Genomic DNA, 17,591 nt, shown 5'->3' with positions numbered 1-17,591 from the left:
GGACAAACTTTGTTTAGCCATATAGAGTTATTTAGGTTACCTACAGTTGTTGGCCTTAATGTAAATATCTGTGTTTTAATGGTGCAATTACAAACACCAGCAAAATTGGCATATGCACAAGGCCAAGGACTTATTATTTACTAGACAGTCTGCTGTGCTGACTTTGCAGGAAACAGTGCATTGCCCTCTTTGGGTTGGTCAGAGCCACAAGGGAAGGACCTCAAGTATCTCAGGGTCATCTTAGAGTTAAGGGTCATAAAGAGTGGGATCACTCCCCTGGCTACCATAAATGTTCAGAAATAATTCATGGAAATTCAGCCTTTAAGCAGAGCTATTTAAAAGCTTTGTCATTTCATGTAATTTGGTTCTAGATAAAAAGGTCAACGTGTCACCGTAATCATTAGGGGTTATTGACTCGGGACAATGACTGTCCATACTATACTTGATGGCATATTAATCAGTAGTTGTTGATCTGTCTTGCTCTGGAGTGAGGTGTTGGGCAGACTGAGAAACATAGTTGCCATCACTCATTTTCCATGCCTTATTCCTAGCACAGATAAAAACAAGGCACTGTCATTTTGTCTTTAGATTTAATTTACTTTCTAAAATGCTAAGAAGCTATTATTTCCAAATGCTACAAGAGCAGATGTGCTACTATGAAATGCTTGCAGATGTCAAACTCCAGTCGTCCTTTTTTGAGGTACTTGTTTTTATAGATACAGATAACCTATCCAATAAACCAGATTAAAAAGGCCAAAAGCAGTGGGGAAGAATATTCGTGAGTAAGAATCAATCTTGGAAACCCTTACATGCATCCTGTTTTCACGCCAGGCACCTGAGCGGCAGTCATCGAAGCAGCAGAAGAAGCTGGTGCAGTCTTTTCCATCCAAACACTCGTAAGCATAGTCAGCCTCTTCGTGATAGGGCACGATGTTGTTCATCTGCAGCAGGGACGTGCCAGGTCGGATATTCACCATGCTGGATGCTTTCTGTTTTGGAAGAAAAGTATTTTACTACACTCTTCTAAGTTTTACTTCTACCTACTCCTTTTGATTCCTTCTTGTTACTTTTGCTGTTTTTTCAATATGTTGTTTTAATTTCTGGTTTAAAATGAGGTCATTCATTCTTTCATTCATAGATACAGAGGTGATAACGAAAAACATAGGATCCCTTTTTGATTCCTATTAAAACTTTTTAGAAAGGTTTCCCCTGAAACCCTTTTAGAAGGTTTTCGGTTGAATCCAATGTAAAAGGTTTTTCCTAGAACCATTTTTGAAAGATTTTATGCCTTATGAGAGGTTCTACACAGAACAATGAATAGTTCCATCAAGAACCTTTTTTTACCCCCTTTTCCACCAACATGGAACTGGTTCCATTATGGTTTCCACACCTCATTTGAACTGTTCAGAGCATTTCAACCAAAATAAATTGGTTCAGGACCCCAATACTTGGTTCTCAGCTGGAACCAAAAAATAGCAGGTTTTTCTTCACTTAAAGTGCAACCTGTGACAACATAATAAGTGACAACATACCTATCGATCTCTCTCCCACTAATCATGAATAAGTTTAACAGGTTAGCCTGGGGCCAAGGGAACCATGTTATCCCATGATGAACCATGATATTTCGGGCTTCCTAAAGTTTCTTCTGGTTCACAATCAGGTTTTTAGAGGGTGGAGATTTCATGAAATCATTACAACTAACTAGAATTGAACACAAAAAAGCCAAATACCTTCTTGCTCTAACACCCATATTGTCAATAGTCCTTGAAGACCCCGTTCTTTGAAAAAAGATTCCTCCAAAGGAAATGGATATGGGTAGAACCTTCATTCTTCCGGAAGAGCCCTTTTTAGAGCGTGTGACAATAAGTTGGTCAAACAGAAAAAAAGAAGAAATAAAATGAATGCCTATGTACCTGTGTGTTATTGTTGGCTTTAGACTTCTTGGTCTGTCTGTTGCTGGTGAAGTAATGCAGAGTGCCATACTCCATGAGGGCAGCGAAAGTGAAGATGAAGCAGACAGAGACAAACAGGTCCATGGCCGTAACATAGGAAACCTTAGGCAGGGACTTCCTGGAGATGGTGCTTAGAGTTGTCATCGTTAGCACTGTGGTGATACCTAAATAGATTGTTGAACAAAACAAATTCCTAATGGGGTGCCTCTAAAAACTTGGCTTCAAATGTTAAGTATTTCTCTACAGTGTTAATTCATGACTAAAAAAGCCTCATTCAAATTTGGATACATTCATTCAAATTCATTTAGGTGTTTTTTGGTGTTCATATAGGCAAATTAAATTTTAAGCATTTTCATAAATAGTAGCATCTAATTTCCTCATGTTGAAATATTTCAAAGATTGCTGTCCACTACAATGATTTACAGAACAAGGCATATTTGCACTTTAACTGTATGAAATAAGAACAAATCAAACCTAGAGATGTGCGGGCTGGCACAGCATCCTTGTTTATCCAGAAGGAGACCCAGGACAGGACCACGATCATACTGCAGGGGATGTAGGTCTGGATGGTGAAGTAGCCCATTCTCCGACTCAGGTCAAAAAAGATCGTCATGATAACATATTCCCCTAAAAGTTAAACAAATTGGTAGATATAGAGACATAATTAAGCCCATGGGGTAAAGTGAGATGTTCAAAGAATTTGGGAAAGGCGGGATAAAATAGAAGATATAATTTGTTTGGCCCACTTTAGTTTACTAATATGACATGATTGGGGTAGAATGCAGTTTTTATATTACGAGGTTTGTCAGCAGAATTATGGAAAAACCACAGGTCCAGTTCAAATAAAACTTGATGAAAGAGTGAAGTATGGGCTAAATTTGGGTTGGACCCACAAATTATTTTTCACTTTGCAATATGTGACATTCCTAGTCGATTCCTGGGTCGAGATTGCCTGCACATGGCCCTCATCTCTGGCATTAAAAACAAACATAGAGTGACCTGGCTGGGACCCTGGTGGATGGGCGTTATGCTTCCTGGTCAATGTTGTCCTATTACCGTGATGACAGTGAGAGTACCATATACCGTATGAGCACCAGCTACCCTGGTCTCCTCATATGCACTAACATACACTCACATCTGGCTGCCAAATCAAAAAACAGAGAAGCTCTGATTACAACACCAACAGAGGTAGCGTGACTTTATCAGTCCTCAAGATGCCATTACTCCAGTATATCCTTACATAACATATTGTTGTTTGATGCTATGTTGATGTTCTGAAGTCATGTGCACCTTGAACATTGTAAGATCAGGCATTTGGCTTTGGCAGAGGTCTGAACTTGTAGAGTAGCCTTCTACTTTCAATGTGAAGTACCTTCTTAAATATGGATTGACTGTCAAAAATAAATGTACAGACAGATCAGACTGCACAGATAAAAGGACTGGTCTAAACCATGGTAACACAAATGCAGCACAATATGACTGTATGTGATAACATTCTTTCACTAAAACTCATTGAAAGTCTTAATTTTTCTCATATCAGTGTTTTGTGTAAAAGTGGACACTCGCAATGTGTAAGAGGACATGGCCGTTATGTCTCACCTGACTGGGTGTGCGCCACATCAGAAGTGTTCCTCAATCCTACAAAGGCAAACTGGTAGAGTCTCCAGTAGCGCTGGTCTGCCACCTCCACCGCCCGTCTCTGCCATCGGTACATGATCTCATTCTTGGGATAACCATCTACAGGACCCATCCCCCAACACAGAAAAATAATAAATGAATTAGAAGGCTTACTGGTTATTCAGAGCACAGTACACCAGAAAGCAACACTGTACCATGGCAAGGCAAAGGGGAGCATTCAGGATGGAACTGACCTGCCCAGTCTCATGAAATTTCTTCAAATGAGCAAGATGTCTTCAAATACATATAATTGGCACTAGGGTTTCCCAGTAATTAGTAATAAAACCCAGAAATATCTTAGCATTTCAGCACATCTGAAAGTCAAAGCCAATGTCTTTTTTGAATGTTTTTTTAGTTAGCAGAAGTACAGTGTATTTTTAACACAAGCTTATGACACTTTCACATATTTTTATGACATAAATTATATCAGTAAATACCCCATTGTGAACCTTGAAGCTCTTATGTTTTTTTAAAAAAGATTGGTTGTTAAAAAGTGGCCAAAGTAGACTGTAGAACGTTGTCACGCCTTTACAGCCTCGTTGAAGTGGGGACGTTAAATCATGCGACTGTAGTGTTTGTTTATAGCCCAACATTTTCTTTTTACTTCTGGCAACTGTATTTAGGCCTCAAAAATCCTGAAAGTGGTGTTCATATGGGAAGATCATCATGCTAAACAAAACCTGTAATAATCCAAAGTCCAATGGAAAAGTCCCATAGGCTTTTTTGATGGGGGAACTTGAATAAAGCTAACTACAGAAAAACGCCATCCCTGGGGCACTATATATATATGGTCTGGAAGTAATTGCTCTACCTCACTAAAGTCACATTCTTTGACTTTTGATCAGACCTTGCTTGTGTAAAGATTTTGCATTGGTATTACAATGTCACGCTACTTCTGTAACTGCTAAAAAGACAGTATTTTTTCTACAATTACAAGAGGATACTTGCTTGCTTGATACATTTATGTTCTTTTAGACATTTTAACAAATGACAGCTACTTAATTTTTTTTCTGGTGTGGTCTCCTTAGTCATTTCAGTGGTTTTTGTTGATAAAATTTCCACTGTTTTGTGCTCATTTGATGAGATTTTTTGTGACTGTACTGGTTCTGACATTAGTTTTCAACTCCATGAAATGGTCTTTGCATTTTTCACTAGTGTGGAAGATTAAAATCACGACAAGACATGAGCGGCTGAAGCACAATGCAAGAGACGAATGAAGGATGACACAGACAGCATGAATCAGACTGGGAGAGGGTGTATAATTCATTAAGTCTGCCAGAGAAAATGGGGCTGGGTGACCTCCTCTCTCCGCTGGTGGAGCAGATGATAGATTGGTACAGGCTAAGAGAGGGCAGCCTCAAGCAGATGGGCCTTTTGGCAAGGAGAAGGAACAAGGGCTTAGCCACTATACTAGCCCACACAGAAGCTCCTGTCTCTGGGCATGTTACGGAAGTCGAGATGGCAGGTTCAAAAATGAGAGGGGGGAAGCGTCTGACCACCTACAGCTTGAAAACTCCAGTGGACACGAGTGCTCATCCATTGGAAAGTTATGCAGCTTAAGGTAACACTCCGCATTAATAGTCAACCTGACAAAAACAGAATTGTGACAGAGAAAAAGCAAGTCTCAGCATTGTTTTTTCCCTCTCATATGTGACTGAACACAGTAAATGTAAATTTTCTCTGTAATTACACCAACAAATGCAGAAAACAGACCATTAAATCACACCTAAAGAGACTGACACCTAAAAGAGAACTACATGATAAAAAAACAGATGCATACACTAAAGCTGCACAAACAACAAACAGTTGATAATTTAACATAAAAAATGGCTTCCAAAAATGTTACCAAACTGGCTGCATAACTGTCTTACCTCAGTGTGTACATGACTCTCCCATTGCTCCACAGTCTCAGGAGGCGGTTGGGAGTGGTGATCCAATGGGCGTCTGATTTGCGGGAATTCCTGAAGAATGTGTCGGGAATCCAAATTTTGCCTACCATGTTACTGTTAAGCATTAGCAGCTTCATTGAGCTGTTGAACTTAAGTCGGCTGTCATACCACGTCTGGGCAAAGAAGATGTCGATAGTGTATTCCTGCAACAGAGTTAGGAAAAGCATCCAAAGACAGCTATTTAAAAAACAACAACAATATACAAAAAGATATCTAAATGGTAGTATTAAGAGTTCAAGAGTAACTGGTGTTGCAGGGATGGCATTTTTGTTTTAGGCCAACCTGGAAGTTAGCAATACCCTTGTTCCTTGGACAAAAAGCCAATGAGATTTCTTCACTGGATTTTGGATTTGTGCAGAAAATATGCTCTGTGGCAGACAAATGTTTATGATACTTACACGTTTTGCTCAGCAAGATAACCACTGAAAACTGCTGTTATGATTGTTTTTAAGCCTAAATGCATTTGCCAGAATTACAGTGTTGTCACCATAAAGAGGCTATAAAGCGATGTTCAGCGTAATGACGTTCTGTAGTCCCATTTAGCCACTTGTTAACAATAGCTTATAACTAATAGGCTTAGAGACGAGGGTTTTATGTTTTATTGGATTGAATAGATTGCCATAAAAATCTGATGAATTTAGAATTCAGACATAATTCAGTGAAATATATTATGTATATTCTTGGTTCCGAAACAATGAACCCGAATGACTGGTTACTAGTGAGGACTTCTTATCTTTAGAAAAGCACTACTTTTTTTTGAGAGTGTCTCCACAACTATTGTTTGGATAGCCATGAAACTTGACACATAATAAAATCTAAAATCAAGGTCTACTGACTAGCTTTGTCTGGCACTCTTAATTGCATCTCAGTGGATAGAGGTTAAAAGCTCTGGAACAAACAAAAAAAGGACAACAAAAAACTCATTTTTGGACTTGAGTTAAGAGTCTTGTAGTAAAATACCAATGTCAAGAAACTTTAAAATAATAAACTTTTATACTCACACTTACATTTTTACACTATGGACTGAATTTTCATTAATTTTGCACATGTTCATGGTACCCAGAGGATGACTCTTGTTGACTTCCTAAGACTGTAAAAATACCATTAATTTTTGCTTGTGCCTATAGTTTACCTAACACCAGTAGGTCCATTCGCCTTATATCAACAGAAAAAAACAAAGAGAAATCAAAAGACACAGTCTCACCATATTGATGGGGTCCACTGGTCCAATGCTGTTGACATACACAGCTGTTTCAATCACCGTTGGCCTCACTGAAACATAACAGAAGACATATTGCACTGACATAAACGGCATTAACTTTTGTCCGTTTGTTAGCTAATTCCAAAAAGAAATCCAACAATCAATATCCCATCACAATATTATTGAAGTTAAGACCCATTTCTCCCTAAATAAATCTCCAGACAGTGCTTGGTGATTGAATGTACACATCCAATATTGTCAGCAAATTTAATCTATTGTTATAGTTGATTTTCCTTTTTTTTTGCTAAGTCAGGTTGTATTGATATTTGCAAGTGTGGTCAATTTCCTGAAAAACTGGTGCCAACTGATGTCACTTATCTAAGTTCGGTCTAACTTTTGAAGCCACCCTCTGAAAAGAATGTAGAGGTAAAACTCCCCATTCTCAGCAGCAGGGCAGTTTAACTCTGTTTCCATTAAGCACTTCGGTTCAGTTTAGTTTAGTTTGTTACACATGAGAGTGGTTATTTTTGCATTTTCATCATCAAAGTTGTGGATGTCACTAAGAAAAACTCCACTCTTTTCATTACCCCACTGTTGAGGTACCTTGCATGCTGATCTGATACTAAAATGTGGAGCTAGAAACACTTCGGTCCATTTATTGGTCAAGAGAGAATCACCGCTCTTGCTTGACAAGGACTCAGTGCTCAGTTGTGACAGAGACTCTAAACACTTCAGCTCTTCTCCATAGTTCTGTGGATGATTGATGATGAGCAGATGTTCTTCAAAGAGGAAATACAGTAAAAGCTGAATAGAACAGTGACGTGACTGACTATATTTATCCAGTAACAACTCAGAGTACTGTCTATGGTGGAAATGCAATCAGATCTAGAGTTAAGGTACATGTCCATACTAGTTATGTGCTGGTTTGAAGGTACTACAAACCAGCCATACTTGGTGGAAATGGAGTTGGTGGCAGAAAACAGACTGTCAACAATAATTTATCAGGGAGGTAGGACATGTACAAGGACTGCAAGGCATAAAGACTTGGACACAATTGTGCAAAAATGCCAGAATGTATATAAATATATTACTATGACAATACCTATTCGGTTGGTGAAACAATCGTGTCACTTAGAGTCAACAAATGTTTGTTTTAATGCCCAGTTCTAATCTTGATTACTTCAATACTTTAGAAGCTGTTAAATACAGTATATATCTATTATCAGAAACACATTATCTAAGACTCAGCACTCTTTGAACACTACACATTTCTGGGGATAAAGAAATATTCCAGCAACATATGACCAATTTGATCCCTTTTCACACAATTTGCCAATGCATGTTCCATCCATCCATCATCCATCCATCCATCCATCCATCCATCCATCATCTTTATACACAACACTTAATAAACATTTATTGTGTTCTGCTAGTCCAGTCTGTGTTCATGAACATCCGTACGATGGCCTTGAAACTGTAGATTCTGTTTTCTATGACTAGCTGGCAATTCACAATCAGAGCATCGAACAACAAACACAGTAGAACAGAACAAACTATCTAGGCAAAATGGTAAGAGTCTTAAAGGTGCTCTGTATCTTTGACAGTTGGATCATCTACAGTTTCATGACAACTAAGCAAAGTACATGTTTTGATGGGCAGTGTGTAAAACTGTGAAATATCTAAAGTGACAATGCACAGGCACAGAAACACAGAACCTTTAAATGTCTGTTTGAGCTAATTATGCACATTCTAAGTTCCTTACAGTCACATCTGTAACTTTTGATGAACAGCAGCCATTATGGCAAGGCTCAAAAGTTCATCACTTGAGTTTTTAATTTGTAGTACAAAGACTTTGATTCTAGTTGAACAAGGTTATATATAGCGCAGAATCAGCAGTTGACACTGTCATCTCATGAACGTTTTTAGTGCAATGCCGAGGCAATAACCCACACTGCACTGCTTTGTGGTAACAGAGTTAAAACAAAGCACATTTCCAGAGGATGAACTCGACCTGCCTCCAATGTCAGGCCGCAGTTTGTTGTCGTAGCCTTGCAGCAGTTTGTTTAGGATCAAAGTCACATCACTCTCATAGACCTTCGGGGATAAGACCCAAGTCTTGTTTATGGGCACATCCTCATAGTCCTCTTCTTCCTGTTTACTGGGCCCAAATGCTGCACTGTGAAGAGGAAAAAGAAACATTGTAAGAAACATGGCTGATGACAGTCTAATTCACGCCTTTGTATTATCAAGACTGGGTTATTATAACATTATGATGTTAGGCCTTACATGTGCTGGTACTAGTAGTCTTTAAATGGTTCAGAAAGGTGCTGCAAGAATTTTATCCAAATGGAAAAATCCATTTCAGATCAGACTGTGAGGTGCCTCTAATGACTTACAAAATTCCAAAAGGACATGCCTCTTCCTACCTGTCTGATCTCCTTAAACCTTGTATTCCAATCAGGACTGTCCTCTTTCAGAATACAAGGCTCCTGTCCGTCCCCAGATTTAAGAAGTAGTCGGGCCACAGCGCGTCCCCTGGAATAACCCTTTTTATTGTAAGGGCCATAGTTTAAACTGTAGCAGACATGTTGTGTATAGATAGCCCTACATGTTGTGTATAGATAGCCCTCTTTGCGGCTTTAACCAATATCAGGCTATGGTACTCTCCAAGGACGAAAGTCAGATTCTGCTTATAAGGCAGGCATTTGTTCTGTGCTTATTTCAGCAAACATCAAACAAAATCAGCTGTCTCTGCAAACACTGACTGTTTATTCTTGGATCAGCATGAAATTTATATAAAGCCTGTTTTTCAATCATCTTCTTTTTTTACAACTTTATCAAGTAAACCAACATATCGTCATTGTAGGAAAATCCTGAGGGCATCTCAAATGCGAGCCTTAAGCCCCATTTCCACTGCCTCTTATCGACATGGCTCCGCTCATTCGGAGGTGTTCTTTTTTGGTTTTCCATTTAGAAAAGTTGTGGATAGTACCTGGTCCTTTTTTGTACCACTTTGATCGAGGTTCCGAGCAAGCTGAGCCGATACTAGAAGGTGGAGTTAAAATAATACAGACCACTCATTGGTAAGAGAGAATTGTCAATAGTACGACATGGGACACTGCATAAACCCACCATTTTTAAATGAAACTGGGGGAACCACCTGGTCCCAAAAGTGATTTGAGTTTAGCCAAACCATGCAGTGGAAATAAGGCATATGTCACATACAGTGGATTCAAAGAAGCAGAAAGCTTAGTGAATCCAATGCAAAACATCACTTTTAGGATGTAACTTGGGAATGAAACAGAGCCTTAGGCAGTTTTATGTGTTTTCTGACGCTCTGCTCTTCTGTTTCTATTACAGGCCGTTACACATGGCTGAGCTCTCAGTCTATGCCAAAGTGTGCCGCTGCTCTCCTGTTAATGAACATGGACCTGATACTGTAAAGAGACCCGAGGACTTGGCGTTCAGCCCAGGCTGTGAGGTTACCCTTTCCTAGATGACTTCTAATGCCAAGGACATGGTATAATAACCCTGTGCAGCAGAAATAAACCTTGGTACAGAAATCATACTGTGCAAGGCTTCACTGCTAAACCATGTTCATCAGGTCAATTTCAACTGAATGGGAATCACAAATTAAAAAAAAAAAAAGCTTTTCTGCAGTTTTATTTAGTATCATTTACATTTAGGGTATTTTTTTCTCCTCCCTCACCAGCATTAGGGCTGAAGGATAGTAGAGTTGACTGCTAATCTGTCTGTGTCTGTCCAAACATCAAATGCCCTCTAACATACAACCAACAACATTCATTCTGATTTTGTTGTACAACAGAACTTCCAACACCATTTCACAAAAAATGTATGAAGTTGATTACAAATGGTCTAAGTTTCATGCAAGACACAAACATTGGTCTGCTGGTTCAAAGTCCAGATATATTTGACCCATCCACCACCCCTCCAGCCCACCTTATGTGGAATTTCTCGCTTTTTTTACTTAATTTGTGTTTTTGTGTTGCCAGCACATAGTTTGAATGTAGTTTGTGCCCACCACCAAGTAATATGTTGTTAAGAGTTGGTGTCTATTACATGTATTTCTATGAGACTGGGCTGACTTTCTACTCCACTTTATGTGTTCAACACAAGCACATGTTTAGATTAGGAAAAGAAACAAAAAATCATGGTTTGGCTCAACATTCACATGGGAAATCAACAACAGGCTCCTACATGGAAATTCTGGGTTGGTTGGACCCATCTACCAGACATCCTTCCTGCCCTATAGCGACTTTCCAGCTCTTTATATAGCAATACCGAGGGCAATTCAAACTGACGCTGTCCGGTGGCTTTATAAACTGACAATGCCCGGTGAAATATTATACCCCGACAAAAAGTATTTGCATCAGTATCCGATGCCGGAGCCATTAACCAAGGTAGTGGTATAATAGGAATGGGATGACCTGAAATGTTACCAATAGTCCCACATTGGACAAGCAAACTCTGGACACACAACTAGAGTAAATGTAACAGGTCAAAGTTGAAGCAGGAGATTTGCCTTTGAACTGGGATGGACAATCACAACAGATTCAGAATTATCCTTTTCAATATTTTTCAATTGGCATTTGCATATGAGAGATTCATGTAATTTAAAGTAGTCTCTATGACAAAAACTTGTTCTTGATTCCTTTCTACACCTGACGATAATTTGTTTTAATTCTATTTGTCAGGTTTATATAATTCAGAGTTAAAGTTTTGTACCTTTTTGCAAAACCTCAAGGTTTTGATGTACTCTGGAGCCAAAAAAATATCAAAATTTCATTAAAGGAGTTGCAGACTAGGCAGAGCGGTGGAGGCACAAGCAATCAGCAAGCCCTATATTGAAATGTGAAAGAAACTGACTTTGCATTTCGAGTTAAATGTTGGGAGTTTCGTGCACTGTTCACTCCAGAACAGTCAGAGTTTTCCTGTGGGGGCCATTAGAAGAACTCAAGCTGACTGTAACACTGTGCCACTGCCTCTAGCAATGAGCTGGTTGCTGCTTGAGTTCAGCTGAAGTTTAAAATCGCACAGCGGAAGCTGGTAAGGCAGAGTTCCACTGAATCTCCTCACTGCGACTCGTTGTGTTGATTCAACTGGAGTCCTGGAGCCTTTTAATGGTGATTCACCGATTCTGCACCAGGTCGGTCTGTCTCAGCGTGTTTTTCTTCAGGGACTTTTCTTCACTGTCATCTGTTCTAGTGGTTGCTTGGCAAGCTAAAAACCAACAAAGCCACCACTGATCACCAAGTCAGAGAGCCAAAGGTCTCCCGACACACTGTTCACATTGTATAATATTAATAACCAAATCCCGACAGGCAGCCCTTAATTATGTTTACAAAATTATTTATAAAGGAATAAAGTTTTCTGTGAAGGAAATGTTTGCATGAATTCATGTTAAATGTGCACACCTACAAAGCAGAGGAGCCTTTGTATTATCTGCCCAGACTGTGCTGCAGCTGGCAGACGTCCAGCTGTGAGTGGATCACGACACAGAGCTCTCCAGCAAATTGAAAGGTGGAGGTATCTGTTTTTACGCTAACAGTGGCTGGTGTAATGATGTGGCAGCGATCCCACAGCACTGTTCTACTGATCTGGAAACTTATTTCATAAATTATCACCCAAGGCAGATGTGTAGTAGGCATGGCACACACCACATACTGTGTGTGGAGTAAACAAACCACGATTTTTTGTTGTTCTGTGTGACTTCAAGAATGGTAATTTCAGCCATGTACTCCCAAAATACTGCCAGTTCAGGGTTTCATACACATTCATTTATTTGCAGCCCACCACTACTAAAACATCTGGTGCCACAAATAGATGTGGATATACTGCTGAGATATATTGTTCAGGTTTTCATTTCACCACACTTTCAAAGTGCAGAGTGTACTCTGGGCACAGACGGAGCAGCAGAACATCAGGCATATTAAAAGTGAAACTTTATTCTGCTGGGTCTGAAAGTTTGCTTTCACTCTGCAACTATTTTTCTCATCCATCAATCAGATCTGAAGCAGGGAAAATTTACAAAAATCATGAATACTTTTTAAAATGTGTACTTATTTCTTAAAACAACTGCAGTTAAACTAAAAAAGGTAAATCAGACACTGTAGCATATAACTTTATTAACCAGTATCACAAAAAAATGAATTTTGTTTGTTTGTGTCCTGTCTTGTTGTAAACTCATCTTATATTGGAAAGCAAGTGTTTATAACTCTGTCTTTCCAAATTTGTAAGACATTTTCTGTAAGACCATTCTTCCTTTTAAGTGATATTTTATGTTGTGACATGTTTTTTTTTTTAAGGTTAACCTTAAACTTGATTGATGTAAAACATAGGAAATCATTTGTGGCACTGTTGAACTGACTTACTTCTTAAATCTTAAGAAGTACGTAAATCTTTGCATCAAGAATTTTCAAGTCAAAAGACTCAAGTCAAAGTGCAGTCAGGTGTCATTCGCGTGTCATTGAGTCAAGTTGCGAGTCTTTTATTTTATTTTTTAAAAGTTTTTTTAAAGCTGAGTCTAAATAATCAATATTGAGACTCAAGTCTGACTCCATTTTAAGTCATGTGAATCAAGTTAATGTCTTTGACTGAAAACAAACAAACAAAACAAGAAAATGACCCAGAAGAAAGGGTTAAAAAAAATGTAATAATTCAGTAACATGATTTTAAATATGACATTTAGATAATTATATTTCCCCCGAGACATTTTTCTCAAGCTTAAAAAAAATCAAAATCTACTGATTTCTTGCATTTTGTGGAATATTTCTTCCCTTTTTGTTTTTTTTTCCTTTTTTTTTTGGGGGGGGGGGGGCTGGGGTCACACCCATTTCCTCAGATCTTATAGGTGTGAGACTTGAAAACATGAAATTGTGAAGGGTGTCTGAGGGAAGCACATAGAAATTTCCTCCTGGTTTTAAAAGGTTAAGCATCTATTGTTATTTTTATTTTATCTGACGTTCATAAGTCTCAATACCTTTCAGGCTCCAGATGTGTATTGTGCATTAGCCTACCTCACCTCAAAGAAGTGACAATCTAATATTCAGAATGATGTTTTGAATAAAGACATGTCTACTCAGCGGATCAGCAGTTCTACCTCACATTTTCACTTTTTTTTCAGCTGGAGAAGCAGGCCTGCCCTGACTGTTGGACACAATTTACACCTCTGTGACCAGCTGACACAGGTCTCCCTCCGGGGCTCAGCTAAGTGATGCCTTCCAAGGAACAAAATCATCCATCATCCGGCCATCAATAGCTCACAAAACATTCTGCTGCTGGAAGACAGATAAGGGCTGACAGTATGAATAAAAACTACAAAACTCAGCATGCAGGTGTGATAAAGCCACACTGTTTTTGTCCTCAGAATGCACTCCGATGCACTCACATTTCGGAAAACGCACACATATGGCTCAAGGTTGGTTCGTTTTCACAGCATTTCCCGACATGGCAGATGATCAAACATGTTCCTGTAAGGCCCCGGCTCACACAATGACCCGCTGTCCTGTGATCACAGGTACAACACAGCGACTCCCGTCGAGGGCAAAGACATGAGGAGGCGGCCACATCTGCAACCATTTCCCCTCACAAAGCTCCTCTCCTCATGATGGAGACAGCCCTGCTCCCTCACATCCATGCACACTTACCAGAGTCCAAGGAGAGCCAGAAGCAACCAGGGGTTCATGGCTTTGTCCTGCACAGCTCTGACAAACAGCCGCTTCATTCTGTGGGAGAAAAAAAAAACAAAAAAACAACAGTGTCCGATAGCAAAATGGGAGTTTTCGATCGCGTCTAGATGCAGCTGATGGGGTTTAATAGTAGCGACGGTCGGGTGTGTGAGATGCGTCCATGGTGTGTGTGAGGAGGGGGAGGATGTGGCAGAGTGAGCGAGGCTGCTGCCGGGGAGCTGACTCTGCTTTAGTCCATCTGCAGTGCCGCTAACAGGCTGCTGCTGGGTTCTCACACACGCTGCATGCGCTCACTGCTGTATCACACACACGGAGCTCCTCTCACGGAGCTCAGGCTCCACATTTCTATTGTTATGCGCTATTGTTCACGCTGATCTGAAGGGAAACGGTATGTAAATGAAGCGTGCTTTACATTCACATCAGCTGCAGTGTAAATCATTTACAGTGCAGGAGCCTCTGTGCAGAGCCACATCATGCAGAGTGCCGGTGACCACTGGACAGAAAACCACAGACTGTCAGCCTCACAGAGCTTCAACAGTTGGAGTTTGGATTCAGTGCCTTGCTCAAGGTCATAGCCCCTCACCAAATCCCCAACCAACGAATGTCATCTTTTTTTTTTTTTTTTTTTTGATGTTGTCATTTTTTGGCAACTGTTCATGTAGGAGTGTATTTACTAGCTTATAAACATTTTTTGAGGCTGTAAACTTTTAAATTCTATTTCACAGCCTCTCCTTTCGCCTCTACACACAGGGGAAAATAGAGAAAAACTGCACAATTTTTAACTTTATCTAGGAGAGACTGGGTATGGTTGTCACGAAAACTGTGTTGCCACCAAATACTTACTATACAGTAACCGTATGAACCAGTAATGATTTGTCACATGAAATCCCACCCCATTGTTTGTCCAAGCTGCTCCTGAGAGCTCCTGCTCTGTCAGTGGTGGAGTCACTTGACAGCGTGGCCAGATGTAACTGGTTGTGTGCATCAAATGCTAAAGGACAGCATGAGGTTATAATGCTAACAGTAATGATATAATGTGAGGTGCATAAGTGCACTTATAGAGCCAGGGTAGTGGTAGGGTTGGGAGGTGGATTGGTCCCACAAATAATGGACTGTCATGTGGGAGTTGGGAGTTCACTTCCTGTGTGGATGTGATTTTTTAATTATTTTTTTTACACCTTACCATGTGCCACTTTTGCCTAAACCCAACCATCCAGGACTTTGCTGCCAAATCTTAACCATCGTGACAGTCCGGATAGGTTGACATGTGCTGTTGTGTAAACATAAGGATCATGCTGCTTCATCCCACCATGTGCATTTGTTGATATCGTGGTAACAGCCTCCTGGAACGTAAACAGCTGACACAATTGGATTCCTAAAACGTCATAAGTAGACGCAGAGGTCACTGATATAGTAGCACTGTGTGACGTGTTGGGATCCATTTTAGAGAACAAGAGCAGGGCAGTAGAAAAGGCAAGGCTGGCAGAGAATACCTGCAATGACAGAGTTTTAAAAACGAAAAATTACTTAATTGTAGATGATTGTATGATGGCTGCTGTGAAGTGAAACCAAACAAACAAAATGTCAAAAATAAATACATGAATACTTTTTTGCTGTCCTGCGAAGTGAAATTTTCATGCAGATATTGCGTAGCTCCTAAACAAGTAGTAAAATATGTTTGATCTGAACAGTGAAAAGCTAATAATTTTGGATAAACAAGACCCATAATTGTGTGACCAAAAATTGAAATCCTGCCAAGAACAATCAGTGAATGAATAAATGACTTTTGGTGGAAAATCTGAAAATAATTTTAAGTTTGCAACACAATATTAAGAGAAAGCTTGACAAGACCGAACTTGGACAAGAACCCAAATGCACGACTTGAGAGACAAAAGTATCAAACAAAACGATTTATTAAAAATAAAAAATACTCTCACACAGAGGAATGGCGAAAACTGAAAATCAGTCGATGGAGGAAGCCAAAAAACTTTTAAACACTAACAAACAGAAAATCACTCACTCACAAAATAACAAAGAGCTAACAAAGTATCAAACAAAACATTGTATGAGACCTGACTTAGAGGCTGAGCAAACAACAAACAAAACTTGACGATGGTTCTAGGCATGGAAATGGTGCTGGTTCAATGACTCGACGGACAAGATGAACTGGCACAAGACAAAGAGAGACGCCAACTATATATACACAAGGTAAGACAACATAGACACAAGAAAAAACAAATCATGATTTCCTGGACATGACAAAGCTTCCTTTCATTGCTACATGAACTGCTACAACAATTGCATAAAATAATAGACACAAAATATTTTTTTAAGTTTAATCTGCCAGTTATCAAATGAAGTTATATTTGTGTTGCAGACAGGTGTTAAATGTGTTGGCTCAGAGTTGAACTCACTGTTACATATACGCTTGTCAGATACAGAGATGATAAAAGTGTTGGCTGACAGTACAGCATTACATTACAGTATTGACATTTTAGGATTATTACTGTCTATAATTGGTTTGAATGATCAGATTCCACCTTGCAATATAGCCTTTCCACAGCATACTTTTTGACATAGCATGAAAGTCACAAACGTATTCAACAGGTAATCAGGCATTTCTCATCTTAATGGCCTTTTGTCCAGTGAGACGACGTACCATTGGATGAACATGAAGAGCTGGCAGAGCACACCATAGCTTCATTTCATTACACTTTGTCACTTGGTTTCTCTGTCAGCAGATTGGATGAGTTGATGAGATGAATTTCAGTCATTAAGTGATCAAACTGTCCCTGCAGCGGAGCTCTCATTAGTGTCCAACCCCACATGAAAAGAGGAGGTAAACAGAACCGTAATACCTTGTAGGGTTTTCACCAGGAGGGTTTAAAAGAAAGACATTTAAATTGCCACTCTGAGAAGAAACACAATCATGTCTGATTGATCTGCTTGTGGGTGCCATGTTTGTGATGGTACCTTGAGTTTATGAAGGGATGTTTTGAAGCCTGGACATTGCCTTTATAACTACTAAGGTCAGTGGTAGCTTTAGTTGGGCTAGAAGGCAACTAGCTGCAGGGGTGTCAAGGAGGAATGTTTTCAGACACCC

The 17,591-nt window shown here is 39.6% G+C and overlaps 1 protein-coding gene across 1 annotated transcript; it reads right to left on the bottom strand.

Moving 5' to 3' along the window:
* Window positions 1-710: 710 nt before the first annotated feature.
* Window positions 711-14,523, bottom strand: gabrg1 (gamma-aminobutyric acid type A receptor subunit gamma1). The gene is made up of 9 exons (XM_042500653.1): window positions 14,447-14,523; window positions 8,795-8,955; window positions 6,783-6,850; window positions 5,501-5,721; window positions 5,133-5,215; window positions 3,552-3,689; window positions 2,427-2,579; window positions 1,914-2,116; window positions 711-989 (listed from the first exon to the last, which is right to left on the bottom strand). The coding sequence occupies exons 1-9, from the start codon at window positions 14,521-14,523 to the stop codon at window positions 711-713; spliced, it is 1,383 nt and encodes a 460-aa protein (XP_042356587.1).
* Between the last annotated feature and the right edge of the window lie 3,068 nt (window positions 14,524-17,591).

The sequence above is a fragment of the Plectropomus leopardus genome, chromosome 14 (assembly GCF_008729295.1).
Source record: "Plectropomus leopardus isolate mb chromosome 14, YSFRI_Pleo_2.0, whole genome shotgun sequence".
Classification (NCBI taxonomy): domain Eukaryota; kingdom Metazoa; phylum Chordata; class Actinopteri; order Perciformes; family Serranidae; genus Plectropomus; species Plectropomus leopardus.
The sequence above is the reverse complement of the archived record's forward strand: the minus strand, read 5'-3'. Positions and strand labels throughout refer to the sequence as shown.